This window comes from Camelus bactrianus, chromosome 5 (assembly GCF_048773025.1).
Source record: "Camelus bactrianus isolate YW-2024 breed Bactrian camel chromosome 5, ASM4877302v1, whole genome shotgun sequence".
NCBI lineage: Eukaryota > Metazoa > Chordata > Mammalia > Artiodactyla > Camelidae > Camelus > Camelus bactrianus.
In genome coordinates this window covers 41,288,295-41,304,970 of record NC_133543.1, presented here as the reverse complement: position 1 = coordinate 41,304,970, position 16,676 = coordinate 41,288,295, and the positions used below count along the sequence as shown (strand labels likewise).

Genomic DNA, 16,676 nt, shown 5'->3' with positions numbered 1-16,676 from the left:
AGATTAAATTGGCTTTGCTCTCTCACGAGCTGAATTCATCTATTTGTATGCTGTGAGTTGTAGGTTGGAATAAAAATGAATATTCTAGTGAAACCTGGGCTTCAATTCCCCCTTTGAAACATGGCTGTAACCAACTTTTATTTACATTAGGAAAGCCAGTGTAATTTCTCGAAGGCTGCTATCTTCCGATGTGCATGAGGAACACTTAAGGGCGTCACCGGGTATGAAGTAACAGGCATCTCTCTCTGTCACTACCTGGGCTCTCAGAAGGAAGAATTTAAAGCTGTAATTTTGTTCTCCAATTTCATCTTACAGAAGCTTAATGGGGGTATATAATGGTTTTAAATATTTAATGATTTTTAATTGTATCTCATTTTCTGTGCATGATTTGGATGACTGAAGTCCAACTAGAATGGCACCACAGATCTTCTCTGGGAGCAGGGAGATTGGAGCAAAGTTGACAGAGGAAGAGGAAGCAAGCTTCTGAGGACACTGGCTCTCCCTCCACAGCCGGCTCACATAACCTCAGAGCCTGCCAAGCCACCCAAGTCTCTCACACCTTGACTACTTCTTGTTGACGTGGGAGAGTTGCACCAGGCCCCGCACTCGCGACGTGGAAACCCCCTTATCAGTGGCAACGGGCAAGGACAGGGTCCAGCTGCTGGCTCTCTGGTAGCAGATGGTGAGGAGCGGAGAGGAAACACCGGGACATGTCTCAGTCAGAGAACAGTGCGGTGACTATACGTTTTCTCTAACAGATTATAAAATGAAAATATAACTTGGTATGTCACCTCCTATCCCAACTTTCATCTCCTATGGATTTTACTGAGAAATTTGACATTTACTTTGTCTATCCTGAAAAACAATCACTCCTCCACATATGTGAGTTTGTTTTCCAGTGGTTAATACCAAAATATGGGAATGGCTCATACCTACGCCAAGCACAGAATAGCCACTATAATTACTTTATTTAAAAGTATGAGGTCAAAGGCACAAACTTCCAGTTATAAGATAAATAAGTTCTGGGGATGTAATGTACAGCATGATGACTATAGTTAATAATACTGTGTTGTATACTCGAAAGTTGCTAAACGCCCTCATCACAAGAAAAAAAAGCATATAACTATGTATGGTGATAGATGTTAACTAGACTTATTGTGGTGATCATTTTGCAACATACACAAATATTGAATCATAGTGTTGTACACCTGAAACCAACATAATGTTATACATCAATTATACCTCAATTAAGAAAAGATAAAAAGAAAAAAAAGTAGGTGAAACTTATTTTACTACCTTTATGGACTTTTGTGGAGGAAAAGATTTTGCCTTAATCATGTGCAATGGTCGTCACTATTTATTTAGGATGAGCTGTTTGCATGAGTAATTAAGAACAATTTTTTAACCTTTGTACATTTTGTACTTCAGAGGGAATACCTTACAGCCCTAACATCTCAGTCTTGAAAGAATCTTAAAGATTCTCTCAGGTACTGGTCCATCCATCTTTTTTTTTTTTTTAATATGGAATGCTTCACGAATTTGCATGTCATCCTTGTGCAGGGGCCATGCTAATCTTTTCTGTATCGTTCCAATTTTAGTATATATGCTGCCAAAGTGAGAACCTATCCATCTTAATGGTGATGTTTACTAGTCTGACTGTATTTTCACACCGTTATATTTAGCTTTTCACTGGTGCTTAAGTAACTGTGTGATGTATTACTAATAAGATTATTTAGTAAGCAAAACTTCTTGTAGCTTTTAAAAGTTCATTTAATTACCTGCACCACTTTTTCATTATAATCAAGATTCTCCCAAGGTGGGAGTTATAAAAATTGTTATTTCTGTTCACTTTAAAATGGTTAATTTTATGTTATGTGAATTTCAACTCAAAAATTTATTTTTTATGTTAAAAAAAATATTTCAAGCAGCCAAATGCATTTTGAAATCATTTGGGTGACTGTTATTACAGTCTCATAATGATTGTTTAAGAAGAAGAGTATTTTTTGTTGTTGCTGCTAAGAAAGGTTTATCTTATAAATTACAGTGTAAACAGTTGTAGGCTTCAGTTGCAATGGTAAATGTTTAGGAAGTATTTTTTCCTCTCTGAAATACTTGGTAGCAAGATGATGTTATTTTTCTGGTCAAGGGGCAAGTCATCCCTTCCTTCCTCTGAACACGAATTTATTGCATTTAATTCCTTTACTCTATGCTCCTTTCTACCTTATTTCCATGCTGGTATTTAATTTGCTCATCACATCATTAGGTATCACAAGAGTTGGCCCGTCTGTAAATATAGCTGTGAAACCAGAGAACTAAACTGTATTTCACATTCTTGTTTGTTTTGCATCAAGCATGACATAGTTGGGCCTGCATCATTTCAGAACAAGGTTAAAAAAGAAATTATTTATTTCCAGTGACTAGAATTATTTTTATTCCTTCTAGACGTAGGTTTCACAATCAATTTTCAAATATCATTTTGAAATTATTTTAGATAATAAGTTTAAAAATTTTCAATAATCTTGGCTAAATTCATAATTTTGCAACCTGTAACAAGCCGTAACAAGCTATACAATCCAATTCTAGACTAAAGAAGTTCTTCTTCCCCTTGATCCTAGTAGGATAATATTTCTTCTGCATTTTATGACATAGATTTCCCTTGGTTTCTCCAGGGATTGATGGAATCTTTAGAATCGATAAGAATCTATAATTTATAACAATATCAAACCAACATAAGACAGGATGTCACAAGTTCAGATATCACATCCACTAATATTCCTCTTAAGGAGATTCAAATATGCACAAGCTAAAAAAACAAATAAAAGTGAAAAATAAAAATAATTAGTGTTCAGTATATCACATGAATTAGAGAAAATGGCCAAGTACTTGAGAGAGTTTGCATGGGAAGGATTAAAATTAAAAGGCAAAGGGCACAAACACTTCCATGTCAGGAAAGGCGGGGGCCATTTGCAGAATGCTTTCTGACTCCTCCTGGACCAAAAACCTCTTTAATATAATCACCCAACAAACTACAATGGATGAACGTTAAGGGCCTGAAGCAGAGAAAGAAAATTCACAGGAAGATTGTCCTTTAACATGCAGGCTCAATCAAGGGCACCAAAAAAGTAGTTAAGTGCCTCCCCCGTGGCGTTTAGATGCTGGAAGGCACTGTAAACTGTGAATTTTCTAGCTTCTAATGTTTGTCTAAGACCCTTAACATTTTTCTAATATTGTTGCTCCTAACACATCTTCTTGAGTTAGTCCCCATTGTCCCATCCGCACAGACACACTTTGCATTCATACATGAAAGCCTGACAGCTAAACTGATTCAGGACCTAACACTAAGAAGAAAGAAATGGGTGGTAGCCTTAAGGATATCCCTTATTATGAAGTATAAATACCAACGTCTCCTGGAAAAACAAAAAACAAATAAAATTTCTTCATGCTAAGAGTTAGATATCTAACACTAATTATAAAACATCACATAATGGGGGTTAAAAAAAACAAAAACAAAACCTCACTGAGCTGTAGAGCCTAGGCTGTCCTTTGTGTCACAAAATTTCTAAGACTTTTAGAACACACACAATTATCTGTGTCCAGATATTTCCTTATAGACATCTTTGGACTATTTTCCAATTCCATTCACCCTTTAAAACTACAGTAAAAGTTGACAAACAGCGTTTCCTATGTCGCTGTGTATTGTATTGCGGTCCATCTGGAGATACATTAAGTGGTTAGTTCCCTCAAATAAATGTGTACAAAATTATACTGTTCACACACACAAAGAATGAACACTGAACATGTGACAAATGGGTACTAGATAATGTCACTGTTAGAAAAACATCTAACAACAATAAAATAAGCAATAAAAACTGAGAGTTTGGTTTAACAGATGCAACATTCATCCAACTTCATCACATAAATTATATGTTCAAGAATTGTGTCCTGTGCAAAATACAAACATGTCAATTGCAGCCCAGCGGGCATTTTTCTCTAGGTTTATAACCCCTTGAAAATAGAGGTTTCATCTAGAAAACCTAACAGATCCTCAGCTGCTTTCAACATTATAATATGTTCATAAGGCAAGTACTCACTGGCAAACATATACCAAAATAAATGGCATGAAGGTGGGGTCCAAATCACAATAATGGAAAACAGACCAAAGCAACCATGAGACACAAATTTGAAATCAAAGAAGAAAAGGAATGTACAAAAACAGACAATACTGAAAGCAAAACACTGTGTGGATTTTTTCAGCTTGTATTAAGGGAAATGGTGAATGTGTGTGTGCATGTGTTTGTGTGTTGTGTAAGATTAGCATTAATTAGAGTGCAAAACTATCTCATTAAGAATATACTGTAAGGGTCATGAGTGAGAGAAAAGTATCTTTTAAAAAAAAAAAAAACACATACCATCATAGTAGACAATTGCTCCTACCAGTCTGTCCTTCTGGAGCATTGGGAAATGCTCAAGGGCTCTTGATTTGCTGAGGACGTAACTGCTTTTCAGGCAATTACTTCCAGCAACCAGGTCATATAGCTTGATTCCTACCCAGTAGTAAGGTAACTGCCACCACCTACAGCATAAATAGAGGAAAAGAAACAGAGTGTAACATTACAGAATGTCTCTTTAAGTTATAAGATACGTTTTATCAAGAAAAGGAAAGTATATCTAATAGTGTCCTGCAAAAGGAACAAGAGAAGTGCCTGAATGTTCTGACACCAGCCCTACTGGATTATGGATTATTACGTAAATGAATCATCTCTAAGCAGTGAGTCTCCTGACTGCATATTAGAATTTTCCGGGGAGTGTCAATAATAAATGTAGGTGCCTGGGTCTCATGTTGCTAGAGATCAATTTAACTAGACTAGGGCAAGGACCGGGGTGACTCTAATGAACACCCAGGGTAGAAAATCATTGGCTTAAGATGTCCTAAGTAATCTATGACAAAATATAGATAAAAATGGCAAAATCTGTTTCTAGGCCTCCACAACACTCATGCAGCTAACAGTTACATTATCCACTTCTCCCTGTTGCCTGCACTCTAAAGTCTGCTTCTCAGATAGCTCTAACAACATTCAGAAAATTGGGTTTAATAATTTATAATCTGACACCTCCAAACTAAATTTCAGTTTTGGTCAGCTCAGAAATTTAAAATGACACAAAATGGCTTGGGTTTGGAGTTGCTATGTGTCAGGTTCCGATTTTGCAGGAGATTCTTTCCAACTCTGCATTTCAGTCTGCAAATGACCTTCTTCTGTTCCCCAGGGCACATGGAGTTGCTCGTCTGTGGACTCCCAGAAACTGAAGTATGAAACTACTAATTACACATACAGAACATAGCCTCCTTTGCCTTTAAGATCTAACCCTTAGAGGTGGGTCAGCAGAGAGTAATTCAGGAAACGTCTCACTTTTAAATAAAACAAAGGAAAATATTTTAAAAGGATTAAAGATTAGGACCAATTAAAACTACATTAAGAAATACACATTGAGGAACTATTTCCATTAACACTGTGTTGTTCTATCGACCTCAGATAAGCTAGTATATAGATGATACCAAAAGGCTTACTTGTAAATTGGAAGCATTATAGGCAACGGAGCTGATAAATGGGGAGCAATTTCTAGTAGGTTGGCACGCTCATGAAGGGCTTCTTTTACCAACCTGTACTGAAAAGCAAAACAGAGAAAATTAGTTTGGCAGTAACAGATCATAATATTTTCAAATGGCAAATAGACACCCTGCCAACTGATTGATACACAGAAACCTCTCTACCTCTGAGCGAGGATCGCTCCCTCCTAATCAAATTTCTAATAATACATCATGCTGTCAACCTGAAAGATTTTTTAGAAACCTTAACTGTATTTGCATAGGAGAAAAACATGCTGTCAGAGTTCCCAGGTGTAAGATATTTTCCTGACTTGAGTTACAAGATTATTGTAACAATTTATCTTGCATTCTCTGCATTGTCCCTTTTCTCAGTCCCCCATAATATTTTCTCATGTAAGAGATAACAGATTGTTCAAATCCATGTTAAACGTTTCCTTCTTGCCTCCACTAGCCCGAGAGATGATACTTAGGAGTTGCACAGCATTTTATAGATTATCATTAAAAAGCTGCTGTCTTTACTCTTAGTCCATATCATCACCCCTCCTCTGAAGACTCGGCATTACTATCACCATGCTAATTTTACAAACGAGAAAACTGAGGCTCATAGAAATTGAATAAATATAAGCTGAAACACATCACAAGTCTTCTGATTCCAAACCCCATACTCTTTTCTTTACGTCCATCATGATGCCAAACAGACACGAGAGGACAGATTCAAAACTGACAATGTCAAGTTAGCGTTGCTGTGTTTTCCATGTACGAAAAGCAGATAAGGAGTTCAGCTGATTTTTCTTTTTTTTTTTTTTTCCACCCCTCTGGGAAATGTCATCTTCCACACTGTCTTGGCAGTTTTCAAATGGTGGCAGACTGGACACAACAAAGTGTGACATAAAAAAAAAAGCATGACTCAGATCATCTTTTCCTTAAGAATATGTCAGTGACAATATGCAGTAGGATTGCATATCCAGTGAAGAGGATCAGTTTAATACTCCTCATGTATTACAATACAACTCTGCTGAAACCGCTTGGGAAACAGCAATTTAGTGGCCATTGGCCAAAACAAAAACAAAACCAATCACAATTGTTAAAAGGTAACACAATCAAAAGCGATTTTGTAAATCTGCTACATTGACATGCCTGTGTAGAAAAAGACCCTGACTCCCCATAAACATAAAACTACAGGAAAAACCCGGCACACCTCTCCTGAAAGACACTCCAGCAGAATACAATAAACAGGTATTTTCAGTAGGAAGAAATGCTAAAAGCCATTAAAAAAAAAACTGATTTAATTGGGTAGAAAAAAGCATAGTCGCATTTTTTGTTTAACAACCAGCATACACAATTACCTGCTCAATATCCAACTTCATGATAGCCTTCTGAAGATATCTCACACCACCATGGATCAATTTAGTGCTTCTGCTGCTGGTCCCTGATGAGAAATCATCTCTTTCTACAAGGGCTGTTTTTAGTCCTGTGTAACCAGAAAACCAAATTAACTTCTTAAATTACACAATTTGTATGTAATTCATTAAAGGCACTTCTCCAGGGTAGAGACAATCAGAAGAAAAATTACTCTGAACATGGATAAATTTGTATTCAAAGTGCAGTACACTGTCTATATTATAATGAAGAGATTTTAGTCTCTTCCTGGGGGAAAAGTCAAACCAGAACTAGAAGCATATTAAACTGTGAATGAATCACAACTAGAAGATATTACAGTGCAATTTCATGGCAGTAACATACTCTGGTGCGCTCAGAGGGTCGAAGGGGAGCCCCATTTTATCCATGTAGAGTTAGCTCAGTGTTGCTATGAAGCCTTCTGGAGCTCACATTCACCCCTCATCACAAGAGTCCAGACGTGCCAGCCCCTCATGTCCAGTCAACTCTAATGCATCAACTGTAAACCTAGAATAGCCCCCCATGTGCCGGGGCTCCTCTTTCTGGAGCGGTGTGAGAGTGGGTATCAATGGGAAGAGAGATTAAAGACATCAAAACTGAAGAAGAAAGGAGAGAATAACCTCTGATATTGGGGAGTTTATAGTCTAACTAAGGACAAGCAAGCACAATATTGTAGAATTACAAAGAAAATAGAAGCCAGGACAGATGAACCCAGTATAGACTATCTGTGAGTAAAGAAAGACAATATTTTTGGTAAAGGTGAGGCTGAACAAAGGCAGGTCTGTTCTAGAAATCATCCTGCTACTGCCCCTTTCTTTGAGGGGTGCAATAACTCTCTTGGGAATGAGAAACCTTTTGTTTTGTTTGTTTTCTTACAGAGACACCCCTGCCTTCTCAGAGTGGGGTAGGACCAACAGCATTATGGGTCCCATCCATTATGAGTTAGAGATGAAATCCAACACTTCAAAAGACCCAAAGCGTACATCAACACCAAGCCAGGAGGAATTTTCATGGCCTGGCCTACTCTTGGGGAATGAGAGAATGTCATACATAGAATCCAATTACAATGCGAATATGTAACTGGAGCAGTTTGGGCTCACAAAGCTCATATAAGAGAACCTGTGCATATATTCAACTCAGAGCCATTTATTACATTTAATACCAAAGGGTCGTTTTTATAACTTTTAACACTTTGAATATTGTACCCAAATGTCATCATAAAATCAGGGCAATTCCCTTGACTCAAAAGGACAAAATATTTAGAAACTGTGGAGAGAAAAGTAGAGACTTTGATTCAAGGGCAAAAACTGTTAATGCTCTAATGAACTAGCAAAATAACACAGAAATTATCAGTATCATAGACCCAGGTCACTCTTGTGAAGCATTTATGCTGGTAAAAGATCTGCAAAATTCTCAACTAGCAATGCTCAGTAAATTTAGTGCGGGATATATTAAAAACACAGAAGAGTGTATCACGTTAGTACATATTTTTTGAGCGCCTTAGTGCCAGGCAAAGTGCTGACGTTAGAAATGAAATAGGTGTGGACCAAGGTGTCAAGTAGCTCCCAGCCCAAAGACAGGCCAGTAAACAGAGCGAAGCAAAGTTTCATAGGCGCTACATTTGAAAACGCAGAGGACTCCTATCTTAAAGCGGGTTAAAAATTAAATTCAAGACATCAACCCAAAATGGCTTAGTCAAGATTACATTTGCAGTCTCTTAAGAATGCAGTCTTGGTGAGCTCTACCACCTTTTCTTAGTAAGTCCAGCACAGAGAGTTCTTCTTCCAGCACTAAAATATGCCATTTTTTCCTCAGTTGAAGATCAGATGAGGGAGTTGACTTTCAAATGGCATTTAAGAGCCAGATTATTTCAAAGACACCTCTCTTCCAATCTTGGAATCAGTCACGGCATTAAGATGCCCACACCACGAGAGGCAGGGACATAAGACTGAGACGAGGATAAGCAGCCTCCCATCCAGCCCGTGGCTCCCACTCACCAAAGGTACTCAAAGGCGGTGGGAGAAGATGTCTTAGACAGTCCTCAATTATCCCACTTCGTAGTACGTAATCCCCTACACTGGAGTGGGGGCTGGACCTACTGCCTTGCTTCTAACCAACAGAATTCAGCAACAATGATGCGAGGCCACTTCTGTGGTTAGGTTAGGAGTTTTTTAAATTGTACGTGGGGATGCAGTCTTTGAGAAAGGCTGAGTCTACAGAGGAGGATGTGTTCAAATGGATGGAAAGGAGGAGGGAGGGAGTTACCACAGGCAAAGAGCAGCTTAAGCAAGAAAAGGGCAAATGATAGAAATGGCCCAGCTTATGCGGGGTCTGATTGTCACTCAGGGGCTGGAGTGCACAGTACAGAGACTATGTGAAGGAGATCCAGCGGGAGGAACGGTAAAAAGCAGATCACAAAGGGCCTTTCATCCACACTGGGGCATCTGGACCCTGTCCTGGGGGCCACTGTTTCTCACAAGTAATGTCTGGACCTCCTCGAAAGGAAAATGCCTCCAAAACCAGGCAAGTCATGGATCAGTTTGAGAAGCAAATGCTTCATTAAAAAGTACGAGATTCGGTACCAACACCAATAAGCCAGGCCTTGAGGACGGTACTCAGTTACAAGTATCCATCTGGAGGAACAGGGGTGTGCTTGTTAATTTTTTATCATTTTCAAAAAGGAATCAAATTTATATTTTGCCAGAGGTTCTCAGATATTGTTTTGAGAGATACTACCATGCTGCCTATCAGGGAACCACCAAAATGTTTAAAGCTGAGAAATCAGGTTAATGTTCTAGAAAGATTTCTCTGATTGTGAGGGTGGAGGTGGGGCTGGAGGCACGGGACCCTCCAGAGGACCAGTGCCACACAGCATGAGGGGGGCGATGAAGACCCCAGCCTCACGAGGCACAGGACAGTACTGGAGAGTGACAAGAAGAGAGAATGTTACAGGCTTGTATTATGAGGATGGATTTTTGTTTTTCTTTCCAAAGACTGACACAGTGTGAGGCAGGGAACTACTCTAGGAACTAGCAAGCCATCTCAGGAGGATATTTCAGGATATTTAAGTGAGAGCTAACACTTTAAAGCCTCAAAACTGCTTTTGCAAGAATTGGACATTTAAAAAAGTTATTCACATGTACTTATGTGAGAAACCCTACTGAATACCAACAAAAGTTAAAATGGGCTCTTCGGTCGAAACAGGCTGTCTTTTTCTTATCCCATTATTTCTAGTGTCATATTGTCAGGCAACCCACCAGAATTTCTGAAGAGAAATGATACTGCTCCTTCCAGACCAAAAATAAAATAAAATAAAATAAAATAAAATAAAATAAAATAAAATAAAATAAAATAAAACTTTAGTCTCTAAAGTTATAGCTAAATTGATACATTAAAGTACCATGTAACCTAAAAGTACCACCAAAAGTTTTCGGAACCACACACAGAAAAATAGAAACTCTAAAAAAGAGAACATTTTAAAATGTTCAACTGTGCGTATACTAAATGTTCTGGATTTCTCGTTTTTGTTGGATGTGAATGATGGAATGAGGAAGAAGGAAAGTAATGCAAAATCAAGTCATTATTAGAAGTCAAAACTGCCCCTTCCTTAACTGATAAACTACAGCAAAGACAATGACATTTTTTAAAGCCTTATAGTGCTCTTGCACAGTTCTGTTACCCAATGTGTTCTTTTCTGCTTCACCTCTCAAAAGTCCAAATTTTTTCCCCTCTAATCTGAAATTAAGATTTTTTTTTTGTTAAGTATAAACCAAAGAAGTGAAGAGAGAGTGCTATTTTATTTCCTCAGAGAGAATAAACAACATTTTTAAGTGACATTCAATGCTAACATTTTGCATCTTGGGTAAAATAAGTTTGAAAGTGATCAAAAATAATGTACCCAGCTCAGCCACAAAAAAGAATGAAGCAATGCCATTTGCAGCAACATAGATGGACCTAGACATTATCACACCTAGTGAAGTAAGTCACATAGAGGAAGACAAATATTACATGATATCACTTATATGCGGAAACTAAAAAAATAGTACAAATGAACTTATTTATAAAGCAGAAAGACTCACACATAGACAACAAACTTACAGTTACCAAAGGGGAAGGGAAGAGGACTAACTGGGAGTATGGGATTAACAGATGCACACTACTATATATAAAATAGATAAACAATAAGGATTTACTGCATAGCACAGGGATCTATATTCAATATCTTGTAATAAACTATAATGGAAAAAATCAAAAAAGAATATACATATATACATATAACCAAATCACTTTGCTGTGCACCTGAAAATAACAATATTGTAAATCAATTTTACTTCAATGTAAAAAAAATAACAAAGTAATAAATAATAAATAAAATAAATAATAAAAATAAAAATTATGAGGCACCTAAAAAAATAATAATGCTTCAAGCAACTGTGCCTGGCTGTGCGTTTGAGGAACTGGGGAAGCTCTTTCCTCACAGTAGAAAGAATGACTTCCCCACACACCCAGCAGTGAAGGGCTGGCCTACATTTAAAATAATTCACTAAACTTGTTCAAGACTTTATGAGGAATAGATTGTTTCTTTTCTTTTCAGAAGTCACTTTTTATGGAAAACAATACATTCTATCACTGCTGAGATGAACTAGATCATTTAGGAGTGGTATGATTATTTGATTGTTTTGCTTTTATAATTGATTGCTTTTAGTAGGCATCCTCAGGAATTTCACGGCAGTGGTAAAGCGTTAATATTTGGAGTGAGGCAACGCTGAAATTCCTAGGTGGAATAACAAGATTAGTTAGAGCAGAAGAAGAAAGTCAACTTGAAATCTACCTTACAGTCATCTTCAGCCCATCTCTTAGCAAGTTAAAACTGTATCTTCTGGGTGGGTGGGGGGGGCACGGTGTGAACTAAACACAGCTCTTCACAGATTTGCCTTTTCTGCCCTGAGTAAGAATGTCTAGCCAGCAGGCACATCCAACTAAACTAACTCATGGATCAAGACAGTTGGATAAATATAGAGGGAGAACTACCATCTAAGGGGAGGAATGGTACGACATTTAACTTTCACAACATGAAGTAGAACAGAAGTGTATTTTAATACCTTTTACTGATTATCTTATTATGCATGCAAACATGCTCAATATAATAAATGCAGAGAAGTAAAGAGAATAAAATAAAACTCTCCTGTAATCACACCACTCAGAGATAACCACAGTTGACATTTGGGTGTTTAAATGTTCACATTTTCTGTGCATGTATATAATCACATATGCACATTTTTACCAAAAGAGGATCACATGATATATCCCACTAATTTTTTTATTTAACATTGTTTATTGCAAACATGTCTCCATGTCAATACATATTTTCTATAATTTCATTTTTAATGTGTGACTAGTAATACATTAAATATTTACAATGATTTATTTATTCAATTCCCTATTTTTGAGCATTTGAGTTGTTTCCTACCTTCACGATCACAGTATTGCAAGATTATATTTTCATTTAAACTCTCTGCATATTTATTTCATTAGAATAAATTTTTAGCTGTGACATTAACTATTTTTAAATAGAAAGGACAGAGTAATAGCTATGAATTATCTGTCAGAGGCACCAAGGTAATAACACAAATCAAAAAGTTTAGACCCTCTGTACATTAGTACCATAAGCATAGTTATTAAAGCCACATGCCCCATGAAGGAAAAATGATGTAGTTTAAGGAAAAGGGAGTTTATCTTTCTTTAGAAAAGCTTTGGGCACTTACTTTTGGATTTCAGAGAGCCACTACCATTAATAAGAAAAGGGACTAACCCAAAGGCTGAGTATTTTGTACAAAGGATCAATTTCTCTAAAAAATAACACTCCTGTAAAGCTGTAAAGCAATCCTGGCTTGTGAATCCTCCTGATCAGGACGCCTATGATTTAAGCCTAGTATTTTCTAACAGTGAATGTTAATACTTTATAGAACTGTATAATATTGGATTGGTTATTTAATACCTATTTCTACTTTTATATTAGAAACATAAACTAGTAACGGAGATACTATGTTAATTTAGAACATATTATTAACATACATTGTGTTCCTTAAGTTCACACATGACTATGTGGGAACAAAAATGAATAAAGTCATAACATTATTTATACTAATACCATTTCAGGGGAATAAAAGTGTTGCTTTCTCTTTTTACTGTTTTATTATAAAAACAGCCAATGTTCAAAGAGAAAAGGACTATCCAAACAATATAAAAGGGTGAAAACAGAGAATAATACACTTCTGGCCTCCTAGTTACAAAACCCAGACATAACCAATTTTAACTATTAAAAATGTCCCATACATTCTACCAGAAGCTTTCTATGCTTATGAACCTGTGTACTTTTTTGCTTCAGACACAAATACAATTAGCAAATTTCTTCTTCACAACTTGTTTTTCAATTTACAATACACTTTAGCCATTTTCCCTGTAAATACTTATAAACCTCTTTTTTGATTACTGAATGAACCCAATTTATTAAACCAGACTATACTTTTTGCTACTATAAATACTGCTATAAGTAAAATTTTGACCAATATGGCATTGTAAGTTCAGCTTTGAATGCCTGTGCTTCTCCAAACACAGAAAATATTTATATATTTAACATACATATATATTACACACACACACACATGCACATGCACACACACACACATTTTAAGGCATGGTTGACTCCAGAATAAACACTTCATGGACCAGAAATGTAGCAGAAACTCCCAGCAGAGTAGTTAGGCCAAAAGCCTCTGTCTTGGTGGAATGTGGGTCTAGAAACAGGCAAAGACAACAAAGAGTTCAGTTCCTGAAGGGCAAGAGGAATACAGGTCTCCCTTGTAGGGAGAGGTGAGGAAGGCTCACTAGTGCTGGAGTGCCGGCTGAAGAGCTTCTGCTGACTGTGGTCTGGGCTGCGGACTATTTACTGGGAGATGCCCAGGAGACAGGAAGATGGACACAGCCTGGAGAGCAACACCTGGGCGAGGGCACCATCAGCTGGCTTGAGAGGATGCCCAAGATCAACACCTGGCAGGAGCCTCAGTTCGGTTCTAAGAAAAGTCTCTGATGGGACTTGAAGGTGGCAGCAATTATATCTATAGAGTTTAAGGTACAGAAACAGAGAGTGATGAAAAACTGACTTAATACGGAGGAAAGGAAGGAAGGAAATGAAGCAAAGTTAAAAAAAAAAAAAGACATAAAGTAAAAAGTACAAAATAAAAGCACATGGCATCAAAATAAATGGAGATGGACCAAACTTACTTATTGAAAGACAGATTCTGCCTATTAAGAGTAAAAAAAAAAAATTACAAAAAAGCAAGGAAGAAGTTCATTAAATGCTTTAAAGGAAAAAGAGTAAAAATAAAAGAATCCAGTTTTATGTGTTTAATCATAGACATAGTAAAACAAAAGGCTATAGAAAAGTTGAAAACAATATGAAACAGACCCTACCTGATATGTTATTTTTCCAATCTCAAATGTGTTTATTATATTTCTGCCATAGATAATTTTTAATTTTTATGAAATTAAACAGGATTTTTCAGAAGGAAAATGGCTTTATTGGTGTCATGTTTAAAAACATCTTTCCGATTCCAATTTTTTAAAATTTACATATACTTTCTTATAATAGGTTTGTGGTGCTTTATTGTTAAATCCTCAATCCACATGGAGTATAATAAACAGAATATATATATGTAAAATTTCAGAAAGTGAATACTCCATCACTTATTAAACAACCAATGATGACAGATATGAAATGCTGCCTTTATCATATTTTAAATTTTATGTATTTAGATCTATTTCTAGAGTCTTATTTTTGTTCCACTGATCTCTCTACTCCTTTAGCAAACTATTTTAATTAAAGTAGGTTTAGAATATATGTCAATATCTGACAGAGCTCCATCTCGTTTATCACCATTTTTTTCAAAATTAGCCTAGTAACTTTCAAAGGATTATTTTTCCAGATAACTTTGGCAGTTTCTCAAATCCTCCCCACCCTGCTCCTGTCAAAGACAATCACTATAATGTAATCACTAAATTACATTAACTTTCCAGATTAATTTTAGTAGCAATTTGCAACCTAGTCTAATTAGCAGTGTCCAGCAAATAGTACACTTTCATCTGCTGCACTTCAGTCCTGGAATAGGATTTTCTCTACATACATGACAGGAACGGGGTGGCAGTGGAAGGGGGTGAGGGATGGAGAGCTGTAATTCCCAGAACACACTATCTTCCATAACTCTTGCTTTTCTGCAATGCACACACCTCCTCTCCTTCACAAACCTTTACTTAAGTAGAAGAGTGTCATTGTTATCCTCCATTTATGTCTGAGAAACTTGAAGCTCTCTGTAAGGTTAAGACACTTGTCGAAGGTCATGGAGCTAGAAAGTGATGAAGCTGATTTGATCCCACTTCGTTCTAATTTCATAGCCCATCCTTACTCGCTATGCTATACTTACTGCCTTAGACTTAAAGGAACTGCAGTGAGAATTCAGGAATTACTAGGCAGGCACCATTCATAAACTAAAAGTATATACACATTTTTAAACAAGAGAACTACAATGAATGTTTTCTTCCAGCAAGAGGCAGCCTTCTCTGGAATTTGAATTGAAGCCATAAAGGTTAAGTTTGTAAATCAGGTTTTAAACCAAAAATGTACAAGGTGATCCCTGATAGATACAGGTAAAGTCACATAAAAGAACAAAAAGAACTGAAAAAAAACCATCCTGAAACCGCCCCAGGGAGTGACTGTATCTGTCAGATTCTCTTCACTCCAGCTCTCTTTGGGGGCAAAGTGCCTATCACTGCATTTCAAGGCTGTGCTTCTGCCCAGGGACTGGCCACAGAGGTGTTAAACAGAGAAGCAATTTCTATCGATCCTCAAGACTTGCAGGAGAACGTGAGGAGAATTGTGCATATTATGTTTATAAAATAATATTCCCAAATGAAACAAATGAAAATTGATTCTCAAGAAAATGCAGATAGTAAGAATGCAAATACATGTTCATCATGAAAACTTCATGACTTTTTCTCTTCCTTTTACAGTCTTTGTTTATCCATTACCAAAATTGAATTTGGGCATAGTATTTTATCAAAAAGCTTGTGCATTTTTATACAAGCCCTTTAACATCTAGTGGTTCCCCTAAAACTTTGATGTCCTGAAAAATCTAATTATTACTGGTAACTTTAAAAGATCACAGTAATTTATTTTTGTCAAATGTGACTAAAGATTAATGGATACAATCAGGAATAATTTGGTAAAAACATATCAAATGCAGAGAAAGCAAAATTTGTTGTTAAGTGAAGCATCAAATATAATAAAAGAGCAAATTCCATGAATGAACAGCAACAATGCACAATTCATTAACCAAATGCCCACGATTATTTCACACTTCAGAAGGCTACTGATATGATCAGAAATTGTAGTAAAAGGATAAATATGGGTTAACTTCAACATCTCTATACATTTTAATTACAAATGCTACCTCCAGAGGGCTACCAACTAGCATAATAAAAGAAATACAAACTAAGGTTTATCTATCCTTTTTATAAATCATAACTCCATATATATAAAATAAGACATACAGCCACTTATTTTAAAAGACAGCAATCAATATGCCAAGAGATATTATAAGTACATTGTTTTCTTAGC

The 16,676-nt window shown here is 36.6% G+C and overlaps 1 protein-coding gene and 1 non-coding gene across 8 annotated transcripts in view; both read right to left on the bottom strand.

Moving 5' to 3' along the window:
* GPD2 (glycerol-3-phosphate dehydrogenase 2) overlaps positions 1 to 16,676 on the bottom strand; it is a 193,444-nt gene that overhangs the window by 63,088 nt on the left and 113,680 nt on the right. For 6 of the 7 annotated variants that reach the window (XM_074363688.1, XM_074363687.1, XM_045507693.2 and 3 more), the window contains exons 4-6: positions 6,952 to 7,076; positions 5,567 to 5,664; positions 4,410 to 4,573 (exon numbers count right to left, since the gene is read on the bottom strand). In XM_074363688.1, the coding sequence (XP_074219789.1) occupies positions 4,410 to 4,573; positions 5,567 to 5,664; positions 6,952 to 7,076 (387 nt within the window). Of the gene's footprint in view, positions 1 to 4,409; positions 4,574 to 5,566; positions 5,665 to 6,951; positions 7,077 to 16,676 lie in introns of those variants that run through there. The other variant, XM_045507695.2, reaches the window with a different exon arrangement.
* On the bottom strand, positions 1,516 to 1,622 carry LOC123613216 (U6 spliceosomal RNA). Its single transcript, XR_006720569.1, has one exon. It is a non-coding gene; the product is annotated as a U6 spliceosomal RNA (small nuclear RNA).